This window comes from Thunnus albacares, chromosome 4, assembly GCF_914725855.1.
Source record: "Thunnus albacares chromosome 4, fThuAlb1.1, whole genome shotgun sequence".
Classification (NCBI taxonomy): domain Eukaryota; kingdom Metazoa; phylum Chordata; class Actinopteri; order Scombriformes; family Scombridae; genus Thunnus; species Thunnus albacares.
This window is the reverse complement of record NC_058109.1, coordinates 8454580-8471154: the sequence shown is the minus strand read 5'-3', so window position 1 is coordinate 8471154 and position 16575 is coordinate 8454580. Positions and strand designations below refer to the sequence as shown.

Here is a 16575-nt window from a genome sequence, read left to right as displayed (position 1 = left end):
TTGAGCCCCTTTAACAATTTTCCCTAAAATTGATTATGCTATACCAAGGATGGAAATGTCAAAATACAAAGACAATACAAATGTTTTCTGGGGGGAGTGAGGATAGAAATCAATCCAGTGTCTCGTTTTATACTAAGTGAAATAAGCCTCTTTCACATGCACCTTGTTATGTAAATGTTCCTGTAGTAGTTGATCTAATCTTTGAATAAGCATCCCGAGTTATGTTCACATGAAAGCAATTTACTCAACTAACTAACTAACTTAATTAACTTTTTGTTCACTATGTTTGGACATTTTATAGACTAAATGATTAATTAAGTAATATAAAAGAGAAATTAACTGATAATTGAAATAATACAGTGCCAAATAGAGTATGACAGAGCACTGTCATCCAATATATCTATATCGTTATGACACCTATATCTGAAAGTCAAAAACACATTACTTTAGCAGGTAGGTGAAGCCAACTAAGGCTTATTCTGTCTTGTTTCAAGACATTGACACTTATTTCAAGAAAATTCTTGAAACCGCCCTGGGAGTTATTTATTATCTCACCCCACAGGTAAAATGTTTTAATAAAAAGTCCAGAATGCTTAAAGACTTGTTGAGACAGATAAGTCTTCAGCAGTTTAGTCATACTGACTTACAGTGGTACAAGCTGACACCAGAGTCGGTGAGAACTGACAGCTTTCTCTTTGTGTTATTATAGAGAGGCTCTAAGAATAAAGGGTGTTGGACAGATTGTAAAGCCAAAGGGGAATTTGTGATAAATAGAATTGACTTGACCTGACTAGAGTTCCTCTTTAATTGGAAAGTACAGACAAGAGAGCCAGAGGAGAAACACAGGAGATACTTTGCAACATCAAATCACCATTATTTGTATTTTGTTGTGCTCTGCATGATGTGTTTCTTAACGAGGCACAACAGGAAACCCCAAAGCTTTACGTTTGAGATAAAAATGAGAAATACCTCCCAAGAATGGAAAAGCTAACAGTAGATTGCTCCCTCGGGGGTTCACGTGTTATACTATTCCTTTTTCCATTCAGTGCTGGTATTTTCTGCTGAGCCCAGCTGTAACGGCACTCTGAGGCACAACTTATGGCAGAGCCAGACCATCCAAATATGCCCTGGTTTGGCAGTCAGACGACCCGAAATGGGAGGCGGGTCTGTGTTCTGGTTTCAATGCATTTTCTCGGTGGAGAAATCATATTTTCCAATCCATCAGAGATCTGGTAAATGGTCATCTCATCAACAAGGAGCCTGTCGAACTCTCCCATGTTCAACATGCTGTAATGTTTGAAGGAAATTCCTAAGTTAAAAGATTTAAAGAAAATTAAGCTTTTTATCCACCAGGAGTTCCCACCTCTCCCGGAAAACAGATATAGAAATAGTATTTCTAATACAACATGTTGTTTGGATTGAATAAAAATTGTACAGACTTCAGTTTACTCAATATCTGTAAAAACTATTGACATTGACTAATCTATCCCCCACTTATTGTTCCAGATCATGGCAACACTACTGAGTGTGTCTCCTTGTTCAAATATTTAGCAATCATTCTCAGATGACTCAATTCAGCAGCTTGTGAAAGAAGATGAAATTCCATTTGTATTTTCAAACAAAGGCTACTTCTCCTCCCAAGGCACAGAGAGTTTTTTCTACTTACTGCCGGATGCTAGATTATTGGGATGTCCTGTTCAAGCATGCATCTTCTCTGTGCTTACATGCTTTGTACACAAGCTTTGTATATCATGGAGCACCAAGTCAAACAGTAAGACTCCCGTTCTTCTTCACTGTTTCTTGTACTTTTGCCAAGTCTGCTGTTCCTCTTTAACCTCCTGTAGGCTTAAGGCATTCGTACAGTCCTCACTTTCCATCATCAAAATGTGTAAGCGTCCGTGCTAGTGGCCTAGAAGTTAAAGATGCTGACCAAGAAATCAAAAGGTCTCTGGTTTGAATCTGGCCGGGGACCTTTGTTGCATTTCATCCCTCCTCACCTCTATACTCTCTGCCATCAAACACGTCAAATATGACTGACCAAAATACTTTTTAAAATGTGTGCAAACGGCTTTGACCTTTGTTGCCGAACTCGTGTATTAACATTTCCCACAGTCTGCACTAAATGAGGCAAAAGACCTGTTATGTAACCTCACGTTATCTCTCTGGAATATTTTGCAGTGAGATAGTCTCTTAGGTGTTTGGGTTTTTTAAGAATATAAATGTGTTTGCCATATTTAATTTATTGTTTTATGGCACTAGATTGGTCCTATTTATGTAGATTGGAAGGCTTTTAAGGTGGCACTTGAGGTATTTTGTGATCTGATCTTTTATTATTCTAATTGGCCATTTCATTTATGTCATAATCATATTTTGTTTAATTCTGATCTTGGGACTAGTTTGCATTCTCTGTTAGATGTTGTTGGTATACATGTCACTGTAAATGCTGCCTATCATGGCCTGAAGACCTCTGAAAAAGATTTAATCTAATGGCATGTCTAAATAAGAGGCGTTTCAGCTACATTTTTTTTCCAGTCATCCGTCTCGCACACGTCTGATTGAACAGATACTCTAATCAGTACAGCTGTCTACACAGGCTGTTTATTAGCTCTCGTTTCACTCATGAAACGCACACGTAAACACAACCCAAAGTGTATTTTCACTCTTCAAGTCTATTTTCTTTTGTTTTCCATGTGTAACTACAGTGATAGTAAGTTGGGCTCTGAGTGCTGCCAAAATGCAGGTTAGCTAAAATCAATATTGTTCCTGGCTGCAGTAATCATTTAAAAAGTATTACTGATGTTTAACCAGCAATAATTAGTCAACACCACTTAACTGTATGATGATGATAATAAACTTTATTTGTAAAGAACAAAGTTGCAGCTGGGTCAAAAGAGAAAAAGCATCAGCAGTACATCATTAAAACAACATTTTGACCTCACCAGCAGTGAGCGAGCTGCCTAATCACCATGAAAGAGTTTCTTGTCAAGGTGTTCAAGAATTGGACAAGTTAAACAAGCACTTCACTGTTTACAAATTTCAACACCTAGCTGAGCTGTTAAAATTACAAGCTTTTAGCCTATCTGCCTTGTCTCACAGAATACAAGTCCAGTGTAAGCTACTATTATCTGATGTGTAAGCAAGTCTACATTTATTATTCTGCTGTTAAGACCTCAGACTTCGTTTCCAGTTCCTCATAATCACAGCTTCATAGCACTGCTGAAACAATACCCTGTTATGAGCCAGACTTTAAGATTAAAGGATACAATTTTCCCAAACATTGCAAGGATCTGATTGGACCCTGATGTAAACTTGCAAGGGAGTTTTCTGCACACTGTGAGAGGACACAGGCTTTGTTCTACATTGTAAGGACCACTAGCCTCACAGCATATCCTATTATACTGTTTGCATGGATAAACAGTAGAGTAGAGTCTGATAATCTGTGAACTTGCTGTGAATATTCAGTTTTCAGAGAATGATTCCCAATTATTATGAACCTTCCTATAGCGCTGCCATCATGACAAAACCTTCACCTGCACACAAAGAGAAAACATTTTCTATGATTTGCTTTTTTTGCTTTCATAATATATCATATAAGTGTATTTATTTCTTTGTTTCTTGACATTTCAAAATGATAACAAATCTTACTGCTACCAGATATGCTTTTTTTCTTAATACAACTCAATATAGAATATGGGGTTCAATATTTGATGCAAAAAATAATTAAATGACAACAATGTGTGACTGTACAGAATAGAAGTGAAAGTAACAAACTCTTAGAATGGGTCTAATAGGTATTAACTGAGCAAATAGTATTAATAATATATAACGTCTGAGCCATTGCAGGACAGAAAAATGACTGGACTGAATGCATTAGCAACCAGCTCAATTGGAAAAAGTGCCCAAAAATCCAAGAAAAGTGCACCTGCTTTTGATATTTCTTTAGCAGACGGTAGAGGGTTAGTAAACATTTTCTGTAGTGTTGTCCCCAGGCAGATTTTTCAATGTATCCTCATCAACTCCCTTTGGTAGCGTGAGTGTTGGTTGGTCTTGTCGTGCCATTGAGTAGGGGATTATTGTCTTGCCCTTCATTATTTTTTCCAGATTTCTGTAGCCGATGTTCTACCACAACAATGATTTCTGTGCTGTTGGAGCTTTCCCCGTCTCTATTTTAGACCTTTTGAGTTGTATTACCATTTTCTGCTCCTCACCTCCAAAAAATGATTTCACTCCCTGCAGTACTGTAGTGGAAAATTGCTTCATCATTCAATGAACACACAAAGAGAGCATTGTCAGGTTATGAAATAATGTCATCAAATAATACAATCAGAGGTATAATGCATCATATTTCTGGAGACAAAGATACCACCTAGCTTTTCTTTGTCTGAAAAGTTGGCACTCAGCCAGTCCTTTAAATACTGATGTACAGACTTTGAAACATCTGTTTACTAACCTTACAGGTCAGCAAACATCCCTCACATAGAAACAAAAGTCAAGAGTTTAACTAACCTAGGAACAGTCTTTCTATACAACCATACATGACAGTACACAAGCATGCACCAAGTAGCATCACAAAATTACATTGCTAGCATTTAAAATTAAGAACAAACAACACTATCCCCCAAAGGCTTATCAGATTGACACATAGAAATCTGCATAACTGTGGTTTGTCACCACTCGCTCAGAAAAAAGTACAACAGAATGAACTAAATGTTAAACACTCAACTGTCTCATTTTACACAGCAAAGAACTGAGTTTAGAATAGACACAACACACAGAGGAACCAACACTAAACTGAACTTAATAACATTATTGGTAACATGTATGATATATACAAGAAATACATCAAATGATAACCTACTATTCAATTTTCTCTCACAGTACAAACGGGCAACAGGACTACCTAATCACGTTTTTGTGTTGTCACATATTTTTCCATCCCTATCATTTTGATTTGCTAAAATGTTCTGATCATGGTGTTGTTTGACAGTGATTGGAATCAATGCACGTCACGTACTTGAAAATCTGTTGAAGTTGAACTGCAACCTTTAAAATGTTGAACTTTTGTTTGGAGCAGGACTTCTGTCGTGCCGTCATCCTCTGTTAAGGGGGATCTGCATGCATGAAAACCTCATACTTCTCAGCTGACTGGTCGGCCACAGAAAGATTTAATTCAGTGGCTTTAATAGTCCAAAGAGGGAATTTGGTTTGTGGTAGTGAAAAAATCTATGGCGTAATTGTTGGAATTACAGTATTCAAGCTGCAAATTAAATGTTAGAGATTATTTCCTGATGGAAGATGGTCTACGTTCCTGGTGGGAGTCGGTCAGGATGTCTCTCTCTTCAGGATCTCATTCTTTCCAACCCATTAGAAGTCTGTTTGTGATGGCTGTGGACTGGCGGGAGCTTGTTGTGCTCGTGTGTTAAAGAGAATTTCCTCCATCTGAGCCTTTAAAGCTTTGAGTCACCGGGGCAACATGCAGGACAACAGTGCCAAGGAATTGCCTCACGTTGTTGATGCTTTAGTGCCACAGGAACGTCTTGTTGCCAGGAAACATTTTAACAGAGCTATGACCCTTCTGCTCAGTATGTTACCTGCTGCTGGAAGTGTTACAGAACGGCTGCACAACAGACGTCTGTTCACCATCCTCAGACTTCACCATGACCTCACCTCACCATGAGTCTACCTAATGCAGGAATTTTTAAGGCTGATACTGATATTCATATCATAGTGGGTTTTTTTGTTCTTGTTTTTTTAATCTGATAATTCTAAATATTGGAAATAGGCATCCATGGGGGCTTGGGAGCTTGAACACCCACCCATGAGATCATATAGTGGGCTCACAATATCGGTAGAAAAGTAACATCACGTAAGTGAAATAAATAGAAGATTGGACGCAGTGTCAAAGCAGTGAGTTAACCATCTGGGTGTAGCTGGACAAACCCCCTTTGTTTCAACCAATCCATGGTTTCATGCAGAGTACAGTCCTTCATTTTGCATCATCATTCTTGTGTGCTGGCCTAATTGGCTCTGGGAATGTACGTTAAACAAGAACACAACAACTTTCAAAATGAAAGTTACTCCATAGTGACCTAACCAACAAAACATATCCTGCCCATTAAGTTTTTAATAACTGTAAAAGGACACAGTAGTAGCTAAAAAGTAACTTGCTGTAAACAGTCTTTACTCTAGAAACACCAGTCATTGTGAGTAGTCTGCACCTATAATGGTAATTGTATTATTAGACCACAGTGTGTGTTTGGTACACTTCCGATTAATATAATTACAAGTATCTGCAATTCCTCTCACAACCTAAAAAGTCATTGCATAGCAGATTAGCTGAACATGCAAAAATGTGAAATTTGTCAACAAGCAAGCAAGCAGTCTTTTTTTCCCACAGGTTTATTTGAATAGCTTGTAGAGGGCTGCAGATGTAGGAATATCCAGTAATTCACATGAGGAAAAAAGTAAAGATCAGATGAATGTCTGAAAAGTCTTATCCAAAACTACAAAAAATTATACTGATATTGATTAATTGTACCTGATAAAATGTTTGCAGGATACATCAGGCTGAATTTGTAAATGACCTCTGGTATATGTCCTCATCCTGAGAAACATTGAAGATGTCGTGTGACTGGTGACTATTCGATTGTTCCTTCATGTGTCTGATTTGTGAGACTGATGAATGCAGCAGCTGTTCATGTTGGCAGTTGAGAGAAATTCTCTTTTCTAAAGAGAAACCTTTGATCTCTGAGCTTCGGCTCATTGGGAGAAATTTTCCAGCTCAAGTGCTGTATGATGAGATGCATCTAGAAACTGACCAGACATTACTGATTGTTGTTTTTATTGCTTCTCTACTTTTCGATTTATTTTTGTCTGCATATAATTGTCTAATATTTCCAATTTTTCTTACCAGAGAAGGAGCTGAGGTTTTTGTTCTCTGCACATTTTGGTCTCTCTGTTCCAATCATCCTTTAGATCTGTCTTGTACTGTAATAAATGATCCTGAACCTCAGGCTTTCAGAGGAAAATATTATGATAAAGTTGGCTTTTACTGCTCTGATAATTACAGCTTTCACTGAATGTTTATTACATGAGGGTAGAAGGCATGTGATGCAAAGATCACCACGTTTTATTATGACTCATTCTTTAATAGACATAATGGCTCCACCTCCTCCCTGGGGCCTAAAGTGTTAAGCTAATATCTTAAAAGTAAATGAAGGTACTCCTAAATATCCAGGATGTGTTGACAGTGAAAGGAATTAAGGAATCCAGTGGAATGTAATCAAACCTTTTGTTTGGATATGTGACTCATGCACCTCACAGGTTAAGTATTTGCATTCAGTGTCAACATGTATCTAATCCTAAAAAAAGAAAAAACTCAAGGTGTTCTGTTGTGCTCCAGATGGAAATATGAGGCTTATGTCTCCTGCCTCCAGACCTCTGAGTCACCATTCACATCACTGATTGTTTTTCCTGCAATCCAAATAGGTCTGGTGTTGTGCTCATTGACGCTGTTCCCAGATTATCAGGCTATGGTTTATAAGATTCACTAAATCTTGCATTTATTGGAAATTTTGGGGGTTAGAATTCACTCTACTGTAGAGGGGATTTATGAAGCAGTTATCAGCACTCCAATTGTCCCACAATTCATAAAGTTATATTGGTGGGGAGAACATTGATTGAATCTGCTTGGTTCTGTAAACTAGATAATAAACATCTGTGGAGTCATTATCAGTGCTGCAGGAGCCCTGATATATTACAAAACGGATGCAGACGGCTGAGGATGTGGTTCTGCACTATATTGGGTGTCGGTGTACATGTTCCACACAGTAGAAATAAAAATGTCAACCTCTATACAACAAGAAGAACCATTTGTGTTGTCAGCAGTCCATGGTCATAAATTTTGGGTGGTGCGGATATGAGCATCTGACGAAATGTAAAGTCCGTCCAAAAAATCGGATGACATTACCATATTACAGATTAGTTGCCAAAAATGAATAGACATTACAAACATATGTTTGAGGTAATTTAGAAATGGTGTCCTCATTACATAGTTTATCCACCAGACACCACTTACAACTTTATTTTTAAGCTTCAAAAAGGGTTGGTTAATGCACATCTCAACAACAACAAGAAGTACATGTTTAGTCAATATGCAGTCATCTGCACCTTATTGCTTTATATTTGAAACATAATGAACATGACTACCAGTGCTGTTGTTGACATAATTATCCTTTTATCTTAATAATGTAGTGAATTGCAAATTCTATTGTGTTTTTATTCATATAAGTAGTAAATGTAAGTGGGACTTCATCAATCAGGCAGTAATGGGAACATAGTGAAGTTTATTTAAATCCTACATCATAACATTGTGTTAAACTGTAGTTTTATGATTATTGACACATCAAATAAAAACATTTTGTCATATATTTTATGCATGTTGGCCAGCCAAGAGCAAAGTGAAGGGCAGATATATTTTGATTTAAATGTTGAAATATTATTTTTAAGTCTTATTCAAACATTTCTGGTATTTGTAATAAAATTTTAAAAAAAGTTTTTAACTGACTGAAATATCCACAATCCGCATTCCCCGTTCAAACATAAAGGCTGTACTCTCTAATCTGCAGAAGCCTTCTTCTGCTCACTGTCAGTGCTGACGTTGACTTAGTAATACATAACATTACAGTTACACAGGTCGATAGTTATAGCATAAGCATAGACCTATAGTATGGTTAAATTATCCAGGAGACCCTTGTGTTTCTGTGTTGAGGAACACTGAAGAGATCATTAATAGAAAATGTGAATTTACAGTGAATTTACTGCGTTTCCTCAGACCACCCAGTCCAGCTGTATCCAACTCCATGAAACTATAGCAGAGACTTAGCTTGATTTATATCATAGGCTACCTCGGAGCTGACGTGCGCCTCCTCAAAAGTAGAACTACACTTCAGGGCTACAGTGGCGATGGAGATACCATATGGTGACCAGGAGAACTGTGATTGGCTACTTGTGTTTTTTTTCCTACAAGTTTCTAACAGAGATTGTTGATAATGGAGACAACGTTAAGGAAGTTGAAGAGGTTCAGATATCTTTTCCTGTTCAAGAACATACATCTTTCAAAGACATCTCCAATGCAAACCTTCTGCTCACTGTGATCCCCGCTCAACAGTGAACGAAACAATGTAAACACAGTGACTGCAAGTAAAAGTCTCCTATTCAGAAATGGGAAAAGGTGAAGTCGAATTACCTGAGTGTAACTCCATCGTCACTGTATATCATGAAGTGAAGTGAAACAGTTACTGTGGGGAATATAATTAAAGCAAATATGGCCTGATCACATGCGATACATCTGTCAAGTGTTGTGGGGGCGCCATCAATGGGTGAAATCCAACGCTGAACTATAAATCAAAATTGAAGCTATAGGCATCTACAGCGGGACTCCCATTTACCCTTTGCCTCAAGCATACGTGTAAATCCAGCTTAACTTTACAAAAGGAAGTTACTGTCTTCTTTCTGTTTACTTAAGGACAGATAAAGAATGAAAAGATGAATGAGCAGACATTTCATTAAAACATCTGTCTCTTTATCTATTAGAGGGATGAGCTCTCCAGCAGTGCTCGCTTTAACGTAATCCTTTAACTTGTCCTTAATCTTTAACACAAAGAGCTTGAAGGATGTGTCACATGTGATCTCACTACTCACACTCCTTTTCCATGTCTGAGTCTTTATGAAAGAAGCCATTGGAAGAAACTGAGAAATGGAACATGAAGGTGCTGAGGTTATTAAAGTAATGTGTTGGGCTTGTGGTCTCACTTCACAGAATTCTTTCCATTTCTTTATTAGCGTTTTCATTTTACGGTGTATCGTGCAGGAATTCTTTCCATTTTAACATTTTACTATGAGACAGATGAGTTTGATTTTGAAATCTGAAGGTGTTGTGTCATCTTCATACCAGTTAAAGGTTGGCCAGGTGAAAGCAAAACAACTTACCAGACCTAAAACTGTGTATTAGGGCCAGAGAAGAAAAAGAAAAAATCATGCAGCTTGTACAGGTTCAGTTCAAGGCTATAAAAGGAGAATGCATTCCCATAAGGCAAAATACGTCAGAACTAACTGTGTTGAATCCAGTTTTTTCCATGTTCAACCTGCAAACTTCTGTCTAACGTTCTTCTTATTGTGGATGTTATTTCATTTTCAACATGTCACATTAAAAGAAGCTACTGTAGTGAGGATAAACTTATATGTTTTATCTTGGGTTTTGACTTCTTTTGGTGGTTTAAAAACCAAAATCTTTGCCTCTATGTTTCTGGGGGTTTAAACATGTGTCTTTTAGTTTTTGGTTTTGTGTGGACTCCAGTCACTTGGTTCGCTGGGGTTTTAAGACCACACTAGAGGAGGAGCGTACACAGGAGAAGGCTGTCGGTGAGACCTTTTGAGGGTCAATGTAGTTGTTCTCCAGCCTCAGGGCCACCAGAGTGGAGTCTCCGCTGTGGTTTGCGTCACAGATGCCTTCATCAGGGATACTCCTATAAGACATTGCATCATAATGCAGTTAGATACATTTCTTTCAAGGACTAGAACTGCAAAGGTTTTCATAATTGCAATTAATCTGACAATTTCCACAAAAAATCCATTAAACACTTGGTCTACAAAATGTCAGAGGATAGTGATAAATTTTTCCTAAAGCCTAATGTAATTTCTTTAGGATAGATGTTTGTGTGGCCAACAGTCCCAAAAGATATTCAGTATACTATCACATAAGACAAAGAGCAGAACTGAGACACTGGAACTCAGTAATAAAAAATGACTGAAACAATTAATTCATTATCAAAATAGATGCCAGTTTTCTGTCGATTTGCTAAATGACTCATTGACTATTTGTTTCAGCTTTTATAGTTGCAGTCATTATAGAAAAGACTGCAGCAGTTGCTAATGAATTCTAAAATTCAATCAGAACTTCTATTTTATCATGTAAATATATTTTATAGTCTCTCTGGTGTTGTGCTTGACTGGGTTTGTTCATGGTTGTCATGAAGAACATTTTTTAACCGTCTAGCCGATTTTGTGTTGCAGACACTTAATACTGATGATCGAGTTCCTTAAGGAAACATGGACGACATCTTAATGCCAAATTCCACTGTTATGCTGATGATACACAATTGTATATCTTCATTTAATTTTATAACCCCAGTTCATACTGCCTGTGTCGCTGGTATTTGGATGTGTTAAAAACTAAATGAGCAAAAAAAAATTAAATTCTACATGTATGATGAAAAGCAGAACAAGAGAAGCTCTATTCAAAGTTTGGCTGTCTGTCCACATAAATTAAGACACAAATTACAGATCTGGGAGTGATTTTAGAGTCGGACTTCTTCCAATCTTTTTCCTCTAAAGAACATTTCCAAACTTCAACCATTTGCATACAAAGTCGATGATAAGACTAAATTAGATGCAAATTTGCCCATGGCGCTGCAAATTGGCGCAACTTCAAATCTTAATGTAACCCAACACATTCTCCCTCAACTCCATCCTGTTGTTTTCCAGATACATAGCTCCCACTCCTCACTGTTTGCTGCTTTTTTTTTCCCTCTTTTTGTATAATTTCTGTTTTATTTTGTTTTTTTTCTGACCTCTTATTTGAATATTCAGAATGTAAACTGTTTTACTTAAACAAACAAAATGTTTACACATTCCTGCAGTGAATTTGTTTATTTTATTTATTTTATTTTAATGTCATGTGCACGTTTGATTTTCACACAAGGAAATTTTAAAAATGTTGTGTAACCCTACATTCTCAGCTTTCAGGTTCTCATTCTTTTATTTTATTTACTATTTCAGTTTCAATTATTGTTATTGCTTGTACTGTATCACATACAGTATGTTAAAATAAGTATGTTAAAATAATTTGCAACATTTGCTTGGAGGCTGGTTACAATTTCCCACTTCAAGTGTCAGCTATCTTGGCAGTGAAGATGGAGCATAGTGCAATGTTAATTATTATATTACTTTTATATAAATGCCACAACCTGGATTAACTTTGTGTACCGTGCGTAGACCTGTGAGTGAGTAATGAGGTAATTCAGGGTGACTCCCAGGTGGAAACATGAATCAACTTGTTTTGTTTCTTGTTGTCAAGACAACTCTCCGTCCGGTGAACTTTCAGCTATAATATCATCTGGCAGGTTGTGATGAATGAGTCAGTTGTCTGGTCAGGCTCTGGACTGTTGTGGGACATATGGTTGTTGGTCTTAAAGGTTTTACATTAAATTTTTCTCATTTAGCTCTGTCTTTAATCACCTGGTCTTATTGTTTTATTTTAATGGCCTCCATTTGTTTTTGCAACTTGAGTTTTGTGTTAGTAGTTTGTAGAAATAAAACTGTCTCTTTTTTCATTGTGCTTTAAAGGTATACTATGCAGGATTTGTTGATTGGTGTTTGTAAACATACAGCATTAAAAGTTGGCCCCTCTTCATCAGCTCAGTGAGCAAGAGAGAGCAGTGGTGGTTGAGCGAATTAGACAGTGAATGAAGAGAGCGAGCGGCGCTGGCGAGAACAAAGCCGTGAATCACATAAATAAAACGTTATTTTCTGATTGTTTCACGGCGGTTACATTCTAAAGCACAAATAAACACGCCTCCACCTCCGAACATCCCTTCAGGATGGTGCCACATTGCCGGATTTTGTGTGAATGCAGCTTCATTCTGTCCACTGTGGCCTCTCTGCTCTGTGTGTGTGTAGCTCAGCCCCGCCCTCGGTCAAGCAGACACACAGACCTGCAGCTCTTTATACATCCATGACACAGAGACAGAGAGCAGAGCGGAGAAGAGGAGAGAGACAGAGACCGCGATGTAAACTGGTCGCTACACTACTAGTCCTGACCTTACACCCTCTGCACTGTTTGGCTGGGGGCTACATACCAACTGCCCAAAGGTCAACACCCAGAAACATCCCGAACACAGCAAAATAATAAAATACAGGCAGAGGGCATGGTCTCTGCAGATAAATACAATGGCACACACTTCTAGTGGGTCATAAGTGATGATTGAAACAAATGACTTATTTTTTAGGAAAATCCTGCATAGTATGCCTTTAAATATGTTAAAACATTAAAACAAACCAATTATTGACATTGCCAGTATATAGTATAAGTTAAATGATAGCTCCTGTTTATTACAACATGTGTCTTATTTCTATAGTTTTGTCAATCATTTGTATTAGTTGACAACGTTGTACTCATCTAGTTAATTGCTGAGATCTGGGAACACAGTATGTTCCAATATCTCAAGAAATAATTTAGTGAAGTCAAGCCATCATTTCTATAGCCCAAATTTATAGCCCAGAGGTATATCTCAAAAGACTGTCCTCCCAGGTAAACCTTGGTGGCTTCATACCTGATCTTGTTATTGTTTAGTCTGAGGAAGTGTAAGTTGGTCATCTCGTTGATGCCAGACGGCACAGTAACCAGCTGGTTGTGATCCATACACAGTTCCACCATGGAGTGGTACGAGCCGAAGAATGACTCTGATTCGATTCCTTCACCATCCAGTTTGTTGTAGGAGAGGTAGACGTACTCTATACCAGGTTCCATGTGGGCAAAGACGTAACCTGTGGAGGTGTTGAAGGAAACAGTGTAACTATGGGAGACCATGACCCTGTTTTTGTAGTGTACTAGGGCTGAAATTAACCATTATTGTCATTATTGATTCATGATTATGTCTATGAAGTATCATAGAATAGTGAAAATGTGCCTATCACACTAGAATCCATCATGACATCAAACGTCCTGTTTTGTCTAACAGTCTAAAACCCATAGATATTTAATTTACAATTATATAAAATAGAAGAGCAAATCCTCAACACTGGAGAAGCTGGAATCATAGAATTATTGTAGTTTTTGATTGGAAAATTACTGAAACATGCGATTGTCATCATTTTTGTTGATAGAATTTCTGTCCATCAACTTATCAATTAACTGACTAACCACTTGGGCACTGCAGTCTACTTTTGATTTTAACATTTTTATGTACCCAAACTATCCACATTGTAAAAATAGGTTAACATGTCAGTGCATCAGGCACCATAATTGTACCCTGTCTGATAGCCCTTTTGCACTGAACATCCCATAACCTGGGGCCTCCCATGTCCTGAACTTTTAGGACTTTGGTTAAGTTTCTTTCTTAGGTTTTCACTGAATCTTACATTGGTGGGACATTTCAGGTATATATCAATAAAAAGGTGACAGGGGACAAACTATATGTCATACAGCTATGTCAATTTAATGGTCTGTTTTGTAGGCAAAGTAAGTAGGCGATTGTATGACAGACAACAATGACATAGCTGATACTGTTACAGATTTTCTTTCAATTTTACATTAATATGAGATACAAGTTTCAAGGCCAACAGAGAATCCAGGTCCCGGCTCTGGTTGGCACAGACCCTTCAGTTTCTCAAAACAGCACTCAGTGCACCAAACCACTTTGTAATTTTCCTATAACCTTCCTTGATCTTTTTATTTTCCCTGCACCATTTGGCTGTGTTACATCCCTATTTCTGCCAGATGCTGAGAAATCTGCTGTTTTACCTTTTGGTTTCAAACCACTGACTCCAGGTTTCTCTGATTGGCCTCTCTACAAATACAAATGAGGGCCTTGACATGTTGGTTTGTCAAACTAGCATTCTCCATTATTCTTGTTTTTTTAAGTGTTGGTTGTCATGTTCCATATAGGAGCAGCAGTAAAACATTGGTTACTGTTGTGTTTGTTGAAGTGGTCTTCCTTGTGATGTGACATCACATCAGCTCAACCAATCATGATTGACAGCACTGCTGCAGAGTACCTAGAACTTTTAGTATGACCACCTGAGCAGTACGCAAATTTAGTTGCAGGAGCTTATTCCCAAAGCAAGCAGGGAACAGCATAAACAAAAGCATGTTTGTCAGCCAGGTGTTCCATCAACACTTTCCACCTACCAGGTATCCTCTCTATGTTATTTCCCACCAGCACTAGGTGGACCAGAGATTTGGGTAGGTAGGATGGAACCAGGTAAAGGTCATTATGTGAAAGGTCAATGGACTCCAGATTTCTGTAGAGAAGGAGGAAGGTGAGGGAAGGAGGGGTTTGTTAAGAAATGGAAATGAGAGAACATAACTGATTCATTGTCCTTGATGACAGCTGATGGTGGAAAAACTGAACAGAACATCATAGGTGATAGTGACAGGTTTCTTTTTTGCTCACCTGTGGTTGATCCAGGCCAAAGGGGCGATCCTGGTCTCATCCAGCCTGTTGTGTCTTAGAGAAACCACATTCAGATTGTTGGTCTGATTGAAAACTGTCTCTGAGATTTCCTCAATCAAGTTGTTCTCCAAGTATAGTTCCTGAAAGAGAGACGTCATCAGGGTCGGAAAGGAATTGATTGAGGGAAACTCATGGAGAATTACTTGAATTTATTGTTGTTGTGATAAGTTTTTTAGTTTTTACGGAAAGCAAGTGGGGGTATTTTGAGTTTGTCATTAAACGGCGGTGTTAACTGAGTGCTTTTGGTTATGAGATCTTGGCAGACAAGTCTGTGGTTTGTTGGGACTGTTTCAGGTTGTAAATGCATTGTTCCACCCCAAAAATAAATTCACATTTGTTTTACCTACAGTCTGTTAAAACCGGCAACCCTTGAATATTCACAAGTGAATGTGTCTGATAAATCTGAAAAAACCCAGAGCTAATTATCAAAGAACCAATGTTAAAGGTAGTCCACGATTTTTCAGGACTAATGACAAGAAAATGTGTGATGTTTTGGATTTGCAGAGAGTGTATAGAAACTCTCCAAGGTCAAGACATGAGGTTGGTTTTAAGGTGGATTTACAGAAGCAGCATGTTGCTGGTGTTCTACAGTGTTTGTGGTTAACCAGAGGCCATAATTACAGGTTTAGTGGACTGATTTCCCACAGGTAGGAGCAGAGTTTACTCAGTTGACGAGTCTCAAACACCAGAGCCAAAAAGAAAATACTGATGCATCAGCAAACCCACATTTAGACTCCATTTGGCTGGCCAGAAGGATTCTGATAATGTGACTGGATGTCTCATAGATTTAATTCAAATCAGTATGTTGCTGGTGGGTGTTGATTTATTGAGCTTCTAGAGTATTGCATCTATTTCTTCCAATTGTTGTCCAAAAAGTCCATTTAGCTGCTTAGAGCCTCCAGGTTCCTAAGGCTCCACTGTCATTGACTGTCTAAAGTGTCACAAGTGTCTACAGACCTTAAAATGATATAGAATAGAATTGAGTAGATCTTTATTGTCAACCAGGGTGGAAAATTGTCTTTGGCTCACCAAAACATGCAGGCTTTGGTTTTTATCAGCCCGCCAGGAAACAATCTTCTTATGACAGAATCAGAGCAGCAATAAGCATTTTCCTTCTGGAATTGATGGAGGCTCACAAAGGCTGTGAATATTTTTAGGGTTTTTGTGGGGTGTTCACAATGAGTTCTTTGAACTTATTGGATCATCAGGGATTGGAGCTATGATGACTTGTTTCAGCAAGGTTAGTTTTTGTAGTCACACAATCACACCAATGCAGCAGTCT

The 16575-nt window shown here is 38.0% G+C and overlaps 2 protein-coding genes and 1 long non-coding RNA gene across 5 annotated transcripts in view; 1 reads left to right on the top strand and 2 right to left on the bottom strand.

The window, feature by feature from the left end:
- The window catches only part of LOC122981255, a 571779-nt gene that overhangs the window by 313744 nt on the left and 241460 nt on the right, over positions 1-16575 (bottom strand). The window lies entirely within an intron of this gene.
- The window catches only part of LOC122981249 (centromere protein P), a 115740-nt gene that overhangs the window by 74330 nt on the left and 24835 nt on the right, over positions 1-16575 (top strand). The window lies entirely within an intron of this gene.
- ecm2 (extracellular matrix protein 2, female organ and adipocyte specific) overlaps positions 8018-16575 on the bottom strand; it is a 28149-nt gene continuing 19591 nt past the window's right edge. For both annotated transcript variants that reach the window (XM_044349895.1, XM_044349894.1), the window contains 4 exons: positions 15234-15373; positions 14969-15081; positions 13392-13605; positions 8018-10526 (listed from right to left, as the gene is read on the bottom strand). In XM_044349895.1, the coding sequence (XP_044205830.1) occupies positions 10358-10526; positions 13392-13605; positions 14969-15081; positions 15234-15373 (636 nt within the window). In that variant the 3' untranslated portion in view covers positions 8018-10357. The remainder of the gene's footprint in view (positions 10527-13391; positions 13606-14968; positions 15082-15233; positions 15374-16575) is intronic.